General features: G+C 34.6%; 1 protein-coding gene across 3 annotated transcripts in view; it reads right to left on the bottom strand.

Annotated features, from left to right (window-relative positions):
- The window catches only part of ZBTB41 (zinc finger and BTB domain containing 41), a 47,207-nt gene that overhangs the window by 14,293 nt on the left and 14,781 nt on the right, over positions 1–18,133 (bottom strand). For all 3 annotated transcript variants that reach the window (XM_037495785.2, XM_037495784.2, XM_037495786.2), the window contains exons 6-10: positions 17,990–18,119; positions 14,460–14,555; positions 11,419–11,525; positions 9,875–9,980; positions 4,068–4,156 (exon numbers count right to left, since the gene is read on the bottom strand). In XM_037495785.2, the coding sequence (XP_037351682.1) occupies positions 4,068–4,156; positions 9,875–9,980; positions 11,419–11,525; positions 14,460–14,555; positions 17,990–18,119 (528 nt within the window). The remainder of the gene's footprint in view (positions 1–4,067; positions 4,157–9,874; positions 9,981–11,418; positions 11,526–14,459; positions 14,556–17,989; positions 18,120–18,133) is intronic.

Here is an 18,133-nt window from a genome sequence, read left to right as displayed (position 1 = left end):
AGTTATAATTAAAAAATGCCATCCACTGGATTAGTTATCTTCAGGTATTCAAAGTTAGTATGTGACAATGGCACTTAAGTTTCTTTTCATTTCAAAATTGATAGAGGAATTTATATTATATTACATCTCTTGCTGGTGAAAGGGGAAAAGACAAAAGATAAAAGCAAACAAAAAATCCCAACTCTTTGGAGGCACTACAGTACAACCAAAGCAGTCAGAACATAGGAGGCCAAGATTCTAGATACACGAGAAGGTGGGTATGCAGGTGTTTTCTCTCAACACACTTTCAGAATCTGTGTATGGGGAAACAGAGGCCAAGTGGCAGCCAAAGCCTTCAGGGCATCTTAGTGAAATGGGAAGAAAAAAGTTGAAGTTTGGGCCTACTAAGGATTTCAAGTGTCAAGAGTCTAGAAAGGAACAACAGAGAAATGAATCAAAATGCCTATATTTGCCAACTTCTAAGATCAACATTTGCTGAGTAGTTAGAAATCAGGTGCTGAGAGGTTAAAATGTTGAACAAATACTTCAATAATTTCAAGGGCATTAGGGAGGCAGAGATAAGAGTTCAAGTTTTACCAAAGAGGAGTAACTGGGAATACTCCTCATAGTTTCAGCTGAGTCTCCAGAATGATGACAAACTAAGAGAAAGATAGACTAGAAATAGATCAATAGTAAATCAGTGTCATCTCACGTTCTATCTGCCTGTGCAAAGAAAATTAAATATATCTGAGAAAGAAGTCACCTTCAAGGGTCTCTATTATTTTTCATTCACAGAGTCTGAAGTTCAATTTAAAACTACATATCCAATGAGCCAAGAGTCCTAGGACCAGGTATATACATAACAGAAATGACTACACTACATGTATGAAGTCATGGACAAGAAGGTCCAGGGCCTCCCCGGTGGCACAGTGGTTGAGCGCTGGGTAGCGAAGCTGCCCGCAGCCTCTGCGGCGCCGGTTCGATCCCCGGCTGCTCCCCGGCCACCAGAGGAGGGTCCCACATGGCGCGCAGACCTCTCCTGCCGCCCGCTGCTCCCCTCAGCAGTGTACTTCGGTCCTTCTGCCTGCTCTGCTCCCCGCTCTGGCTCTGGTGAATTCTCTCACCCTCCCGCGCTTCTGACTGTACCCAGTGCATGTATAAACAAACAAACAAATAAATGAAACATGCCTCTATTAAAAAAAAAAATAGAAAAAAAAAAAGAAGGTCCAGAGAAGCTTAATTCACAATAGATCCAAGTAAATACAAATCAAGTGTCAATCAAAGTATAATGTATAAGTAATCATTTATTTCATTTCATATTCATATGAAAATGAAAAGAAACAAATTATTTTAATGGATGAATTTCAATGAATTTCATAGACATAATATTGAGCAAAAAAAGCCAGGCCAAAAAAAAAAAAAAAAAAAGAGTACTTATTGTGCAATCCCATTTGAACAAAGTTCAAACAGGAAAAATGAATTATTGTTGATATGCTAAAATAATGACCATCTCTGCAAGAAGGTTATCTAACTGGGAGAGGCCAGGAAGAATGCTTCTGAGGTTCTGGTAATGTCTGTAACCTCATGAATGATGGTTATGTGAATGTATTTATCCATTTATAAAAATTCATTGAGCTACTCATTAAGATTTTTCTACATTGTTTTATACTAAATAAAGACAGCTTTAAAAATTCATCATCGATAAAAAAAATTCTGCTGTCTAAAATTGAGTTTGAATTTGTTATTGGGTTTATGCTCATTTTAAAAGAATGTATTTTGTTTCAATGAGACAAATACTAAAGAATAATGTAATCACCTCTTTAAGGATTATATAAGCAAAACACATAATGGTTGAGAATAAGCCATTTGTAAAAGAAAATCCTGTATTTACTTTCAATTAATTTCTCTAATTATGTGATTAGAGTGTAATCATAGAAAAACATTACATTTGTTCATTCCACAAACACTTACTAATTATGTATTATTTTTAAGTCCTGAACTAGGCATTGATCTACTCAGATCTATACATCTGAAGTAATTAAGACTACAGATCTAACCAAAACTAAAACCAATCCAATTTGTAGCTTGCTATATAAAGGATATACTAAAAGAATATGGATTCTAGATAAGGGGATTCCAAAAAACATGCTTCCAAGGTAATACAATCCAGATAATGCAATAAGGGTATCCTGACTAGAGGGAAAAATATGGGTAACAAAATTATTCTGTTCACCAGAGATACTGTTACAAAGATAAAGAAAGCTTAGTATCTATGCCATTTCCTCAATAAACTATTTCACAAAATTTCTACCAACTCCACTTCTAACTAATAAATTTAGCAATTCTGCTTCCCTGGTAAGAGAAAAATGACACCTTGGTCAGTAGATATGAATCAATCATACTCTAGAAAGTGAATTAATAAGCTGACATTCTGGTGACTCTTCAGTGGCTATTATGAAGAACTCCTCAAAATACTTCCAACTCTTAGTGCACAGATAAAAAATGCATTTTCTGGACCTGTAAATCTGGGAATGGATTTAGGGACATGGTGATCAGTTCTTGAAACAGCCACTCTGTGAAGTGCTGTCAGCACAGCCTGCTCATCACTTTATATATATTTTTTTTTACTCACAACTTTAAATCAAAAGTAGGCAAGCTATATAGTACAAAAGCCAACGCCAGGCTGTTGCCTATTTCTGTAAATGAAGTTTCACTGGAATGCAGCCACATTCATTTGTTTATACATTGTCTACCATGATATAAATCACACAAAAGAAATTTGAATAGTTGTATTATTGACAATCTAGCCTATACGCTTTAAATATATACTATATAGACTTTATTAAAAAAATTTGCTGATCCCAACTTCAGATAATTTCTCCCTCTCTAACCCTAACCCTAACAGAGCTCATTTCTCAAATTTCAGCAACAGAGACTTGCCTCTAATTTCAATTAACTGCCAGAGACCCAGAAATGAAACTCCACTGGTCATCAACAAATTACTATAAATCAATGTTTCAGAATTGCAATGTAATTATAAAGCAGCCATTGCTCAGTTTCTCCTCTAGAATAAATCCTGTAGGTTTACAATTCTTAAATCATCAGTGGTCTCAAATTAGCTTTCTATAAGTTCACCATCCCTTTCATATCTTAGAGCTTGTTAGGCTTATTGCTTATAAGTATGTGGAAGATAGTATTTATAGTCTCTTCATTTTACACTCTAATGGATGGATATACCCCCAAATTATGACTCTTTCATTTGGAGGTGGGTATAATTTTGGTTTTAATGGCAGCATTTTATCAGTAACAAATTCTTTACTGCTATTGAAATTGTCCAAATCCAGTTATTTCCCATTCTAATATTTATGAAATCAATTATTTTACTCATCCAGAACAGCACCTTGACAAAATCAAAACTGAAAAACAAAGCAGTCATAAATGTACATATGAGTTGCTTTCTTTGAAACAGCAAGCTTTAAAAATTAACTTACATGGTAAGTCAAACGAGGACTTTGACTATATATAGGAAAGAATACAACACAGCCTATATTTTAAAATATGATAGCATTACATAGGAGCAAAAAGAAAGATTTAGAAAATGACAACTTCTAAAGCAGCTGAAGCAAAACAGGCTATTGTAACTATAATGCATCACAACTGGTTACGTAAAAAGGAAAAGTATACAATGGTAACTTGGTGAGCAACACAAGATCACATTTGAATTACTTTCAAAAGAGAATAAAATAATAGAAATGCATTCAGAGAGTTACATAGCCACAGAGGAACCACAAAATATGAGGAAAGGGGAAACTGAGAGCTAAAAGTTGAGTAAATCCTCTAAGGAAAATTTTTTCCTGAATTTTACACAATGATATTCTAAAAATTTGAAGCTTATATATAAAAGAGAATTGAAGGCCAGAATATTATTCATTCATGACAAAAATTTAATATAATGAGTAAAATTATTAATGAGAAAAAACTTGACCAAGGAAAAAAAATTAAACATCCATACTTTACTCCTGAATAATTATACCTATATATATATATATATATATATACACACACACACACTACTCAGTAAGTTTTACCTGAATGTGTCCGAAAATGCATTTCTAGACTTGATTTGCCTTTGAAAATTTTCTTACAAACATCACATTGATGAAATGTTGCTTTATACCTAAAAAGTAAAATAGTTTGAGCTTTTCAATATAATTTTAATACATAACATAATGAAAATACTTTACAACTTTATTACTCTTTGTCTTTCTCTCTCTATATATATACAGATATACATATCCATCCATCCAACTCTCACATTAGTAAAGCACAGAGTTACAAAGGCACATAGAAATACTCTTTATCACTCTTACCACTGGTTCTTCTTCCTTTAGGTTATATTCAACAAACAAATCTATAAAACAAGTCCTAAGAATTTCAACTGTTAATCATTTAATTTTAAGCTTTAAATCACTGAAACTTTAGTTTATTATTATTACTCACTATTAAAAACCAAAGGAAAAATTATAGGGATGAAACAGATTACTGATGGGCTGAAGATGGAAAGACTGGTTAACTATAAAAAGCAGCATGATGGAAATTTTTGGATTGATGGAACTAATTTAGTTTTGACTGTGCTAAGGGTTACAAGATTGTATGCATTTGTCAAACCTGCAGATCTAAACATGAAAAAGAGAATTTTGATGTACATAAATTATATTTTGATCAAAAATTTAAAAAAAGATGCTGAGGCTGAATCAAAGAAACTGCAGCAATCTCAAATTGTGCATCTGACAAAAAGTGACCCTACCATCACTGGTTCACTTGATTACAAATAAATATAAATTAGAACTTAAATTTCAATTTACATTAAAAATTATACCAGGACTTTATTTTTATTATAGACATAAAAACTGAAAATTACAAAATTCAAATCAGTAAGTAGTATAGTGAAGTGCCTAACAGTATGTTTGTGAGTTAAACAATTCTAAACTCAAAATTTAACATAAAGATTAAAATATTCATAAAATGATTAGCATTTCAGTAGTAGTTACTGGGAAGTCTATATTTGACATTGGAAACAATTCATATATAATGTGTACACAGAAATGTAATTAAAGCTAACATGTTCTACAAAACAGATGAAACAGACATTTAAAAAGATCAATCTGATTTAGTAAATTAAAAGTATCAGTGATATACTTAGTAAAAGATTCAGAAGATATATATTTGGTTTGACTTTCATAGCCATGGTAAATATAAATAGATACAAGCAGGGTCACATGGGCACAAAGAGAAAGAAGATGTGGTACTCAACCATGGGTAATTTTGCAATACTCTCCATTGGCAATACCTTAAGAAATTTTCAGTTTTCACTGAAAATGGGGTAGATAGGTGCTACTACCACCTAGTGGTAGAGTCTGTAATTACAAACATCTCACAATGCAGCCTTTCACATCCAAATATTATCTGCCCCAAAATGTTTATGGTGCTGGAAGTAAGAAATCATGGCTTATACTATGAACAGAGTGATGTTTTAAATAGAAATATGCTCAAAACACTTTAATTGTCTCACAGAGGATAAAGATAAAATCAGGCCATATGTATATATCCCTCTATTCTCACATGGATGCTAAAGAGTATAGATTTTCAGAGCAGGAGTGATAAACAGTTCCAAATGAAGCAGAAATCTCCAGTGAGCAAAGACTAAAAAATGTCTGTTGGGTTAATAGTAAATTCAGAGGCCCAAGTGTACCCCCTGCAACAGTGAATGGAAAGTGAAGTGGATACTGAAGCTGAGTCACCATTTAAAAATGCTTGGAAGGGGTCCTCCCTTGTAGCACAGGGGTTAAGTTGCAGCACTATGAAGTAATCCACAGCGACTGCAGCAGGAATTTGATCCACGGCCAGGGAAGTGACCCAGTGGCACCTCTCCTGTCTCACCCATTGCTCCCCTGGGCAGTGTATTTCAGTCAATCCACCTGTTCTGTTCCTCATTCTACCTCTGGTGAATCCTCTCACCCCACCCCCTCAACTCCCACACCTCTGGCCTGCACCCCACTTCTTGTATGTATAAATAAATAAATCTTTAAAAAACTGTTTAGAAGGAGTGAAGAAATATTAGAAAATAATTGGTGGGAGGAGAGGTGCTAATTCTCATAACCTTCCACATTCTCTCTTTGGATAATCTTTTATATACTTACAAAGAAATCTTTACTCATAGCCTAGATTTTAGTCCTGAGATTTAGGCTATCTACCTATCAAGTTTTATATTGACATTTGTATTGTGTACCTCACAGTCAATACACATCATCTCCCTCCAAAATCTTAACCTATCGTCTACATTCTCTGTATCAGTGGCAAGTATCAGCCACTGAATTAAATCAGGAATTCTCTGAAATTAAAATCATTTGGGCCTCCTGGGGCGCGGGGGGTTGAGCACAGCGCTATGAAGCTGTCCACAGCCTCTGCAAAACGGGTTCAACTCCTGGCTGGCCAGGGAGAGACCCACATGGTCTGGCAGACCTCTTCTGTCTCGCCTGCTGCTCTCAGCAATGTTTTTGGTCCGTTGGCCTGTTCTACTCTCTGCTCTGTCTCCGGTGAATCCTCTCACCCTCCCGCACCTCTGGCCTGTACCCCAGTTCTTGAAAGCATAAATAATTAAATCTTTAAAAAAAAAAGAAATTAAAATCATTCATGACTGCTCCCGTTCCCTCGATAAAGGACTAAGTATTTTTCAATTAAGTAGCTTCCACTGTTCATTATTAACATTACTCCCTAACTTATGACACCTATGCCCTCAAAATTTTTTCCTAGATTATAACAGACTTCTAATCAATTGATTTCTCTGCCTTCAGACTTATTTACCACAAATCCAGCCTCCATATATCAATAGGCATTATCTATCTAAAATGCAAATCCAACTGTATCACCCTGTTAAAAATCTTCAATGACCTTATATCACATGGGATAAAGTACTGGTTCCATAAAATAAATGTAAGGCTCCCTTTTCTAGATTGCAGAAAGTGGAGCCCTATAAGTTTTGGTTCCACAATTATCTAAGTCAGCAAGCCCTTGCAGGGGGAGGGGATTCCAAAATTATTTCAGAGGGTCAAGAGCTGAAAATTATTTTCAAAACAATACTGTAACATTATTTACCTTTCTCGTTGACATTGACACTAACGATGCAAGATAAATGGTAGGCAGAAGGGCTGGTATCTGAGCTTTAAACAATACTGGTATAGCAAACTACATTCATCACCATGTACTCATAGAAAGGAAAGTGTTATAAAGCAGTAAAATCCCTAATTTTACTAAATTTTGACTTTTTAGACTGTGTTTTTTTTAAATATTCTTTTAAATTTTTTAAAAAAGATTTATTTATGCATACAAGAACGGGGGTACAGGCCAGAGGGGCGGGGCGGGGGGGTGAGAAGATTCACCAGAGACAGAGTGGAGAACAGAACAGGAAGATCAACTGAAATACACTGCTGAGGGGAGCAGTGAGCGAATCAGGAGAGGTCTGTTGTGCCATGTGCGTAGCTCCCTGATAGGGGATCGAACTTGTGCTGCAGTGGCTGTGGAGAGTTTCATAGGTTGATTCTTAACCCCTTGCGCCACCAGGGAGGCCGGTTTTTTAAATATTATCTGGGATGAAAATGAGAAGTACACATGAAGTATTTTTACTGCACTGACCAAAGTGTAATGGTTATGTCAGAGAAAAGCACCCGTGAAACTGACTTGGGAGCTGAAGTAGCTATTCTCTTCACGGAATAGCATTTTACTTGAAACAATGAAAGAAATAAACAATGAAAGAAATAAAAATTACAGTTAAGGATGAGTATTTGCAGACATTTTCTCAAAAATTAAATGAAATAAGCTTGTTACTTCTAGGGTAGATATTGACAATATTTTCTATCAACAATAAAACTTGAGCTCTCAAGCAAATTAAAAATTTTGGAAACTCCATCTGACCTTGTGATCTTGATGACTTCCCAGTACTTGTTTCTGAGATTGGAGGCATTATTAATAAATGTGATCTGGTGCTCTAGTATTGTGAAATATGCTAACGTTTGAAAAGTCTGCACAACCCAGTCAATCTATATTTTTCAATTGACCAATGCAAGATATAATATTATGCATAGATTAAAAAACATTAAAATTATAAACAGACCAGTAAATCAAATGTAACAGAATATGAAAATCTCAGTAATCTTGTTTCAGATTCTACCTTTCAACAAACTACCTTTAAGAATCTATCACTTCTTTAGACTTGTAAGAGCAAAGGAAAATATCCATAATTATCTATGAAGGTTATTAAACTACTCCTCCTTTTACCAACCAGTTAGCTGTGTTATTTACTTCATCCAAAATAACACATGACAGCAGACTTAGATCTAGCTGTCTTCTGTTAAGCTATAATAGAGATTTACAAAAATGTAAAAGTCACTCTTTTAATGTTTATTTGTAATTCTTTTCTACAAAATTGCTATTATATTCACATGTGAAGGTTATATTTAAGTGAATTAATAAGTACATTTCTTATTCAAATTTTTAAATATAATTTATTTAAATGATATAACATTATCATTTATATAAACAAAGGGTATTTTGTTTCTGAGGTACCGAATAATTTTTCAGTATATAAAGAGGGTAGAAAAAACTTAAAGAATCCCCACAGCAAGTGAGTTTTTATTTTTTTTTATTTTTTAAGCAAGTGAGTTTTTAGTTCGAAGACTGTATTTCACCCATTCACACAAATGTTGAAGTTCTTTTTTGATACAGCAATATGCATATCTTTATATCCTATCATTTAGCGGCATTCTTAGTATTCTCTGACTATGATGAATACATTGATTCAATGAGTGCATCATGAACAAAATCGATAAAACAACAAACCAAAATAAGAAAATGCAAAAATGAATAAAAGTCAACACTTCTTTCAAATGGATCTATCATTTTACTGCATTTACATATACTACATATATTTTGTTATATATACTACATAGAATTTGTTGCTCATGCTCAGTACTATTAAACTAAGCTTCTTAGCATCTTAGAAGATCATGTCTATTACTTACAGCATTTGCTCCAATACTAAGTCCAAGAGGTGAATTTTTTGAATACCTTTACACTCAACAACTAATCTCAGTTAAACCTGGACATCTAAATTGTATTAAAAAGTTAATCTTCAGGACCACATGCATCCTTCAAATAAAATATCACTTTTAATAGAATTCAGTGATAAGAAAGACTTAAATTTTGATGACACTTTGTAATAACTGCTGTCTGAGTAAGTATAATGTGCAGTCACTATATTCATATTTAGCTCTCAAAGAGTTACACCAATCAAAGATAAATGAAATCACCAAAGAATGCCAAGACTTTGTATTAGTTTTTTATTTAAAGACTTACTCTTATTTATTTATGCACACAAGAACTGGGGTATAGGCCAGAAGTGGGGGGTTGAGAGGATTCACCAGAGACAGAGAGGGGAGCAGAACAGGCAGAGTCACTAAAATACACTGCTGAGGGGAGCAGCAGGTGGGAGAGGAGAGGTCTGCTGTGCCATATGTGGGTTAGCTCCCTGGCCAGGGAAGAAACCCATGCTGGGGTAGCTGCTGACAGTTTCATAGAGTTGACTTTAATCCCTGTGTCATCAGAAAGGCCCTTACTAACTTCAATGCATACAACCCCTAGCCTTTGAATCAACTGATAACAAGTAGGAAAAATTTGCTTCGCTCAACAACTTCACTCAATATGCCATAGAAACTACAGATATAAAGCTTATTAACCTATTCTCAATAAAACAAAATAAACTATATGACAAACTATAACTTTCTTCTAACTTACACTTATCTAATACAGTGATTATGAGAAACCTTGCTTTTTCACTTACTTTTGCCATACTTTCTCTCCAAGGTGCACACTTTTGTAATGAACGGTGAGATGATCCCTACGACCAAAACATTTTCCACATTCTTCACACTGATGAGCCTTTTCACCTTAAAGACCCAAACATTTTGATTATCAAATACATTTCAGAGTCTTAATCTCCCAGAAACAAATTATCAAACAGTAAGATAACATGGTGGGTTATATTTGAGGCAAATAAAGTAATCCTTCATTCTGGGGTTTTTGCTTTATATTCCTTACTCAACTATTTTTCTTCAATAAATCTGCTTACTTTCATGAATGTGAACCTTTTTCCCCACTTGGAAAAAGGTTCTGTTATAGACTTCAATCTTACCTTTCAATGTAGCAAGATAAATGAAATTACTTCAAACCTCAGGAAAATTTTAGGGATATTTAAGTTTGTATATCAAACATGTCAAATGAATGTAACACAGAATCAAGATAGAGCTATCTTAAATGTTTATAAAAAGGAGCTAAATATTTTCAGATATTTGTACTTATAAGACTATATCCGTGGGGATTTTTTACGCTTGCAATGAGCCAAAGTAACAAATATAAAGGGAAATCTTAGATGAGTTCAATTTCTTATCCACGTTCTTATATTTGGTTATAAAGTCTAATCTTTAAAAATCACAGACTCAATACCAGTGTGCAACTGAACCATGTGACTTCTAGAATTAGGAATTAGAATTCTCTTCCTATAAGTTAAAATGCACAATTCCAATGAAAAAACCATCAAACTGTCAGTGTCAAAGTGAAGATAACAATTGTAACCTGACTCATTGGGATTATTTAAGAAACAAATACTATCTATTTCATACTTTATAGTTAAATTATGTTTATAATCATAATAATAATCACCTGTTCTACTGTGCTCATAAACAAGGCTCTTTCCCATTATTGTGCACATATAGTTCATCCTCTTTGCATTTCCTTACCAATCTGAGAGAAAAATATGAAAGAAATCCCCAGAGTATAAAACTTACAAATAGAGAATAAAGATCTGAAATTGATCACGTTTATTAAAGTACTCTCTCCAAAGAGAGAGTTTAATAAATTCACGATTATATAAACTTTAGTACCTAATTATAATCATTTCTTTTCAAACATGTGAATTTTGCTAACTTCTCTCAAAACCCATCAAAATGAGAAATGCTCTCTTGGCTTCTCCCTTTAGGGAAATGCCAAGAGCAATTATACATAACCACATAACACACAAAATGCAACTTTTAAGAACTTGACTAAAACAAACTTTAAAGTATAATTTGTCACAATAAAGGGCAAACAATTAACATCACAGTGAGCAAAAACATGTCATAAAACTATGTACTTTTTACATACTTTTAAAGGCCTTTATAACCAGCAGAGGGTTCAGAGACCAATGTATACAAATTTATTAAAATTATAACCAAAGAAACATGATGTAGTAGATCCTTTCCAAGAGCATTTTAAAATGATTTTGAAAACATCCTTGCAAAACACACCTTACCTGAATGTATTTTTTTATGCTTTGGAAGGTGACCTTACCTGAATGTATTTTTTTGTGCTTTGTAAGGTGGTCATGACGAATAAATGTTTTCCCACATTCATCGCACTCGTATCTTTTATCATCATGATGTACTCGTAAATGAAGTCTATAAAAAAATATTGAAGATCATTGAAAGTGGTGACATAGGAGGAAAAAAATTAACTCTAAATAGTGAAAACTGGCTTATATACTCAGCCACCCTCATACTTTCTTTATATGCTCCATATCTAGGACCTTCAGGGTCTTTCCCACTCTGTCAACTTCAGAGTCCCCACACCCTTTTTCTAAAAAGCACTTCAACAACTGCACTTGCCCACACTACTTCCTTTTGGAGGATACGCCTTCCTGACTCTTTAGATCCTAAATTTCACTGAACCTACCAATGTCAAGGGTCATTATCTATCTGATTGGCAAAATCTCAGAGGTAGTAAAATTGGGAGTGAATACAGAAGGAATCAGAATTAAATGGGGTAAATGTACAAGTGATCTAAATATAGGTTATATAATGATAACAAATGGTAAAGGAAATAATTAAGAATTAATTCTATTCTGGACAAGTGATGCCACTTAAAAATATAAAGTTGAAAATTCAGTAAATTTTATAAGTAATCAACTTTCTGACATTACATTTTACTTTTCTTCACACTAGCCAAGTAAAATGTGGATCATTGTATAGCCACCCCAAACCAGATTATAAAAGGTTTAAATTATTAAAATTCATTTAACCTTTCATTTTTTAAATTTTTTTTTTATTTTTCACATCATTGTTCATTTTTAAACAATTATTTGCTTCCCCCACCCCCTCAAATGTAGTCCCCATAGTTTCCTGCACCAATGCACCCGTGCACCATTACCTCAGTCCCCTGTGTTCCTCACTCCCTCCCTATGATTCCCCTCCCTCCCTCCTCCTACCCTGCAGTATGTCTCTGATTTATAATTGTCTGTTTTTGCTTTGTTGTGTTTTGTACTGTTGTTATTTTTTTACACTGGTGTCTTATTTGGTTTCCCTATATTCCTGCTATAAGTGAAATCATCCGATATTTTTCTTTTTTCTTCTGGCTTATTTCACTGAGCATAACTTCTAGCTCCATTCATGTTGCTGCAAATGGAATGAGTTACTCTTTTTTGATTGTTGAATAATATTCCACTGTGTATATATACCACATCTTCTTGATCCAGTTATCTATTTTTGGGCATTTAGGTTGCTTCCAGGTTTTGCCTATTGTAAATAGAGCTGTAATAAACGTAGGTGTACATGAAACATGAAATCATGTTTTTGTGTCCTTTGGGTAGATCCCTAGGAGTGGAATTACCGGGTCATACGGTGGCTCCATTTTTAGTAGACTGAGGAACCTCCAGACAGCTTTCCATAGTGGTTGGACCAGTTTGCACTCCCACCAGCAATGTAGGAGAGTTCCTTTTTCACCACATCCTCACCAACATTTGTTGTTGCTTGTTTTTTTTTGATATGTGCCATTCTTACTGGTATAAGGTGGTATCTCAATGTGGTTTTGATTTGCATTTCCCTGATGATAAGGGATGTTGAACATTTTTTCATATGCCTGTTGGCCATTTGCATTTCCTCTTGGGAGAAATGTCTTTTAAGTTCTTCTGCCCATTTCTTGACTGGATTGTTTATTTTGTTTTTGTTGAGTCCTGTGAGTTCTTCACGTATCTTTGTGATTGCTCCCTTATCAGTTGAATGGAGTGCAAAGATAGTCTCCCAATCAGCAGGGTACCTCTCTGTTTTGGTTTAACTTTTCTTTTTTTTAAAGATTTATTTATTTTTATACAAGAGCTGGGGTACAGGCCAGAGGTGCAGGAGGGTGAGAGGCTTCACCAGAGACAGAGAAGGGAGCAGAACAGGCAGACAACAGAAATACACTGCTGAAGCGAGCAGTGGGCGCGACAGAGAGGTCTATGCACCATGCAGGATTCTCACTTGCGCAGCTGGGATCGAACCCGCACTGCCGAGGCTGCGGACAGCTTCACAGCACAGCACTCAACCCGCTGCGCCACCCGGGAGGCCCGTTTAACTTTGCATTTTAATTTGAATTATTTCTATCCCCACAATCCTCTGTGTACATATATGTTCTAGTGAAATGAATAGCTTTCCCATTCAAGTTGCCAAAACAGGTGTTGATTTTACTATAACTAAAACCAGTAAAATAACTAAACACATATAAAGGGGAAACATTCTGTGTAAACTTAAAAGAGATAAATAATGAAAGTTAAATATTAAAGCTTTAACAATGAAATTCATGAGGGCATTAATAAAAAATAATTTGTACACATACCTCATAGTAGATCTATTATTTATTCAGAAAAAAAAACCTCATAAATTGCAAATGTTGTTAGAAATCAGCTATAAAAATAATTATATAACTTACAGGCTTCCCAACTTTGCCATATTTTATGATATTTTTTGATACTCCAGTGAAGGAATGTATTAATTTTAGAACACAGCTTTAACTCAAAACAAAATTAATGAAATAACTATTTGAGGGATGACAGTGAAGATAGTAAAGCATTCAGCAAACTTAGTGGTGAGGAAATAATGTTTTAAAACAGAACAAAGTTAATATTAAGAAATCATAATGTCAGGGGAAAAGCCTATACAGTAAAGATTTTTTTGCCCAATTTTACTTATTATAAGTTTTAAAGAAATGTTTTTATTGAGCAAACAAGTAAAGCAGGGCCTCCCTGGTGGTGTAGGAGTTAAAATCTCAGTGTTCTCAAGCTATCGCCAGCCACTGAGGCTTGAGTTCGATCCCTGCCAGGGAGATAACCTACATGGTGCAGCAGACCTCTCTTGTCTCAGCTGCTGCTCCCCTCAGCAGTGTATTTCACTAGATCCACCTGTTCAGCTCCCCACTCTGTCCCTCTCACCTCCCTGCACATCTGGCCTACAACCCAGTGCTTGTATGCATAAATAAATAAAAATAAATCTTAAAAAAAACAGGTAAAGCAATGATAAGAAAATGAAATTAAAATGGAGATGTGATTTTATGATATTTAAAATAGGGAAAAGATGACTTACCTATACGAACTTCCATGACGAAAACTTTGCCCACAAATACTACAAAGATGAGGCTTTTCTCCACTATGGATTCTCAAATGTTCTTTCAAAGTAGTTCTATGTTTAAAAAAAAAAAATATATATATATATATATGTAAAATATATATATGTGTGTGTTTAAAAGATTTCATTGATGTCATTGTATATATTAAAACAGATTTCCAAAAAGCTTTTTAGAAAGGTATTATAATTAGCAGACACTATATTTTTGCTCCCTATTGGATTTGTCTCACCAGCATGCATACATGCTTAATTGTGGCTTCCTCCTTAAAAATACAAGTAAAAACAATTTAACTTTGACCTTGTTTGCCACTGGTTTGCTCAAAAATGTAATCCTATAGCATTAGTAAACTTTTAAGAAGTAAAAAATTCTTATCACTACTAATAATTAGGTAAAACTGATGTAAATTTTGGTGGAAGGTAAGTTTTAAGTCAAAGAAAAATTTTATGTACTTGTACTTTCAGATGCCAATGTGAAAAAGGGAAAACATGCAGAATACAATTATTGCTATCCTAACACATCCAGCCTCACTGCCCTTGGATAAGATACTGTATAATCTCTGTTGTTCAAAACTATCACTAGTATTTCCTATAATACTAACATTCTGATATTTCGCACATATTAAAAATGCTGAGTAAGATGGATAGTTGTTTTTGGGAAAAGGAAGTAAAAGGCAGTATGTCTGACCTCTGCAGGCTTTTGGTTGTCATTACCAGTTGATGGTTTTTTCCCAATCCCAAAAGCTGAATCTGAATCTTAAACAAAGGTAGATCTATGTCAAGAGATGGTGCTCCTCTATAAGGTCCACCAACATTTGACAAGAGAATCTAAAGGTATACCCAAGTTTGTAAAAAAAAAATCCATAAACCTATTCCTAGACTCCTACCTATTAAGAGATTAAAAGTTAAAAAGTTATTTTGGTTTTTATTAAAATTTTGTTTTTACAGAAAGATCTTTAAAAGGCAAAAGAATTTATAATGCATAAAATGAATTTTATAATTTATCAATCTGTAAGAATAAGTTTTCAATCAAATACAGCATGGCATGCTGATTGTCCTATTTTGTCTCACATTCATCTGTTATTTTTAACTTTTTTAATTATAGAACTTTTATATACTAGAATATAAAATTTATATATATGGGGTCTCCCCAGTGGTGCAATGGATTGAACCACAGTGCTGTGAAACTGTCCACAGCCTCTGCAGTGCCAGTTTGATTCCCGGCCAGCCAGGGAGATTCCCACATGGCGGCAGACCTATCCTGTCTCACCTGCTGCTCCGCTCAGCAGTGTATTTTGGTCCTTCTGCCTGTTCTGCTCCCTGCTCTGTCTCCTGTGAATTCTCTCACCTTCCTGCAACTCTGGCTTGTGCCCGTGCTTGTATAAATAAATAAATCTTTAAAAAAATTATATACATGGCTTAAAGAACAGTATTAAACACTTATATGCAAGGTAAGAGACAGAACATTGCTATACATTAGAATGCTTCTGAATTCTTCTTGATCTGAATTCTTCTTGCAATCTTGCTCTCTCAGAACGATCTTATGTTAAGGATTCCCTTGATAGTTTATTTTACTACATGTGTACATAGGTATATACTACCTATATCACTAAACATACTGAATGCTTTAGTATAAAACGCAAACCTAACGATATTGCCACTATTTGATAAGACCCACAAATAAATGTTAAGAGGTTTCCTGGATCAAACCTGACTGAGGCTTCCCTAAGTATTATTAACAAGAGACCATTTCAGTGGGTAAAATCATGAACAATTACTGGTGAACATAGAATTCACCATTATCTGAGCACTGAGAAGCTAGAATGGACTAGGTATAGGAAATCTGGCAGAAATATGGTTAATATGAATGTGCAACTATGTATTTTCTTCTAAGCATATTACCATGACCTACCTTTAATTCTCATGGATAGGTCAAAAAAGAACTTTTCTATGAAATGAAACTAGTGTCATCAAGTAAATCAATCAGCAAAGCTTAATGAACTTCATTAGCTTACAGGTACTATAGAGAGGCAGAGTACAGATAAGAATTTGGATCAGGGAAGGGGGAATAGAGTTGCTATTCAATGGGTATAAAGTTTCAGTTGTGCAAGATGAAAAAGCTGTAGATATCGGCTGCATAACATGTACCTGTGGTTAACAATACTGAACTGTGGGCTTAACATTCATTACTAGGGTAAATCTTATATTAAATGTTCTTTTTTTAAAATGTTTTTAGATTTATTTATTTATTCATACAAGAGCTGGGGTACAGGGCAGAGGTGAGGGGAGGTGAGAAGATTCACCAGAAACAGAGTGGGGAACAGAACAGGCAGATTGACCAAAGTTCACTGCTGAGGGGAGCAGTGGGCGAGTCAGGAGAGGTCTGCTGTGCCATATGGGTTGCTTCCTGGCTGGCTGGGAATCGAACTCCTGCTGCAGTGGCTGCGGACAGCTTCATAGGTTGCATCTTAACCCTTGCGCCACCAGGGAGGCCCCTATTAAATGTTCTTACCACAGTAAAAACAAACAAATGAGAGGACATTTTGCACAGACTGACTCAAATATTCTATCTTCTAGTTAAAAGAAGAAACATGGCAGCAAGGATCTTAACAATGACAACCTTCAACATGGAATGGGTCATTTCCACTACTAGTATGGACTGGCTACTGTTACACATGTTATACCTGACATCTCGGGATTTTCATTCACCATCCTCCAGTGAATTCCCTTTGCCACTTTTCCATGTTAGAATGCCTACTTCCTATAGCCCTGATTTCCTACTTACCAGTTTACTTTCTCATTTTGGCGAAACAAGCACTTTAACTTGCTTCATGAGTAAGAGGACAATAAAAGCTAATTTTTAACATTACAAAAAATGTTTTATTTTCTCAGACTGGATTATCACTTTAAGAACATAATTCTAGGTTGGAGATTACTTTCTTTCAGAATTTTGAAGGTACAACTGAATCATCTATTTGTATTGTTAACTAATGGCCTGTGTGGGTGATAGAAAAGCCAATTATCTAACTTGTAAGACAATTTTTACTCTAATACTCCTAATTTTGCCTCTCCTTCATCCCAGTTCCAAAGTTATGTTATACTGCCAGTTCCTATGCCTCCTGTGGATTCTCTGATGTAAACTAGGTTCTTGATTTCCCCATTATCACTTCTGGTAGATTTGCTAAAAGTCAGTTACCATTGATAAACCTGTTTTCTGTCTCTCAAACCTATGTTGCTCTTGTCAACTTTCTGTTCCTCTTTATAGTTTACTGACTTTTAAACAAACAAACAATGAACAATTAAAGTAACCTTCAATGCATTTTTAGTGAGATTACAGAAAGGGACAAAATATCCATATAAAATTTACTAATCTAAACTAGCAAATCTTGACTTCACACTACCTCCTATAACATTTTATATAATTTCTTTTTTTATCCTTAAATTTCTCCAGAACAGTATCAGTATTTTTTTGGGTGTAGTTAAGTCCTCACCTTTCTCGTACTGATTTTCCACAGATAAAGCAAGTCCATTTTCTCTTTCCACCATGGGTACATTCTATATGGCGTTTCAAATTTCCAGTGTCATTAAATTGGCGACCACATATATCACATGGAAAAGGACCTAAAAAGGAAACA

Source organism: Talpa occidentalis, unplaced genomic scaffold (genome assembly GCF_014898055.3).
Source record: "Talpa occidentalis isolate TD23 unplaced genomic scaffold, MPIMG_talOcc4v2.1 talOcc4.8, whole genome shotgun sequence".
NCBI classification, from domain to species: Eukaryota; Metazoa; Chordata; class Mammalia; order Eulipotyphla; family Talpidae; genus Talpa; species Talpa occidentalis.
Note: the sequence above shows the minus strand (reverse complement) of the source record. Positions and strands in the feature narration are given on the sequence as shown.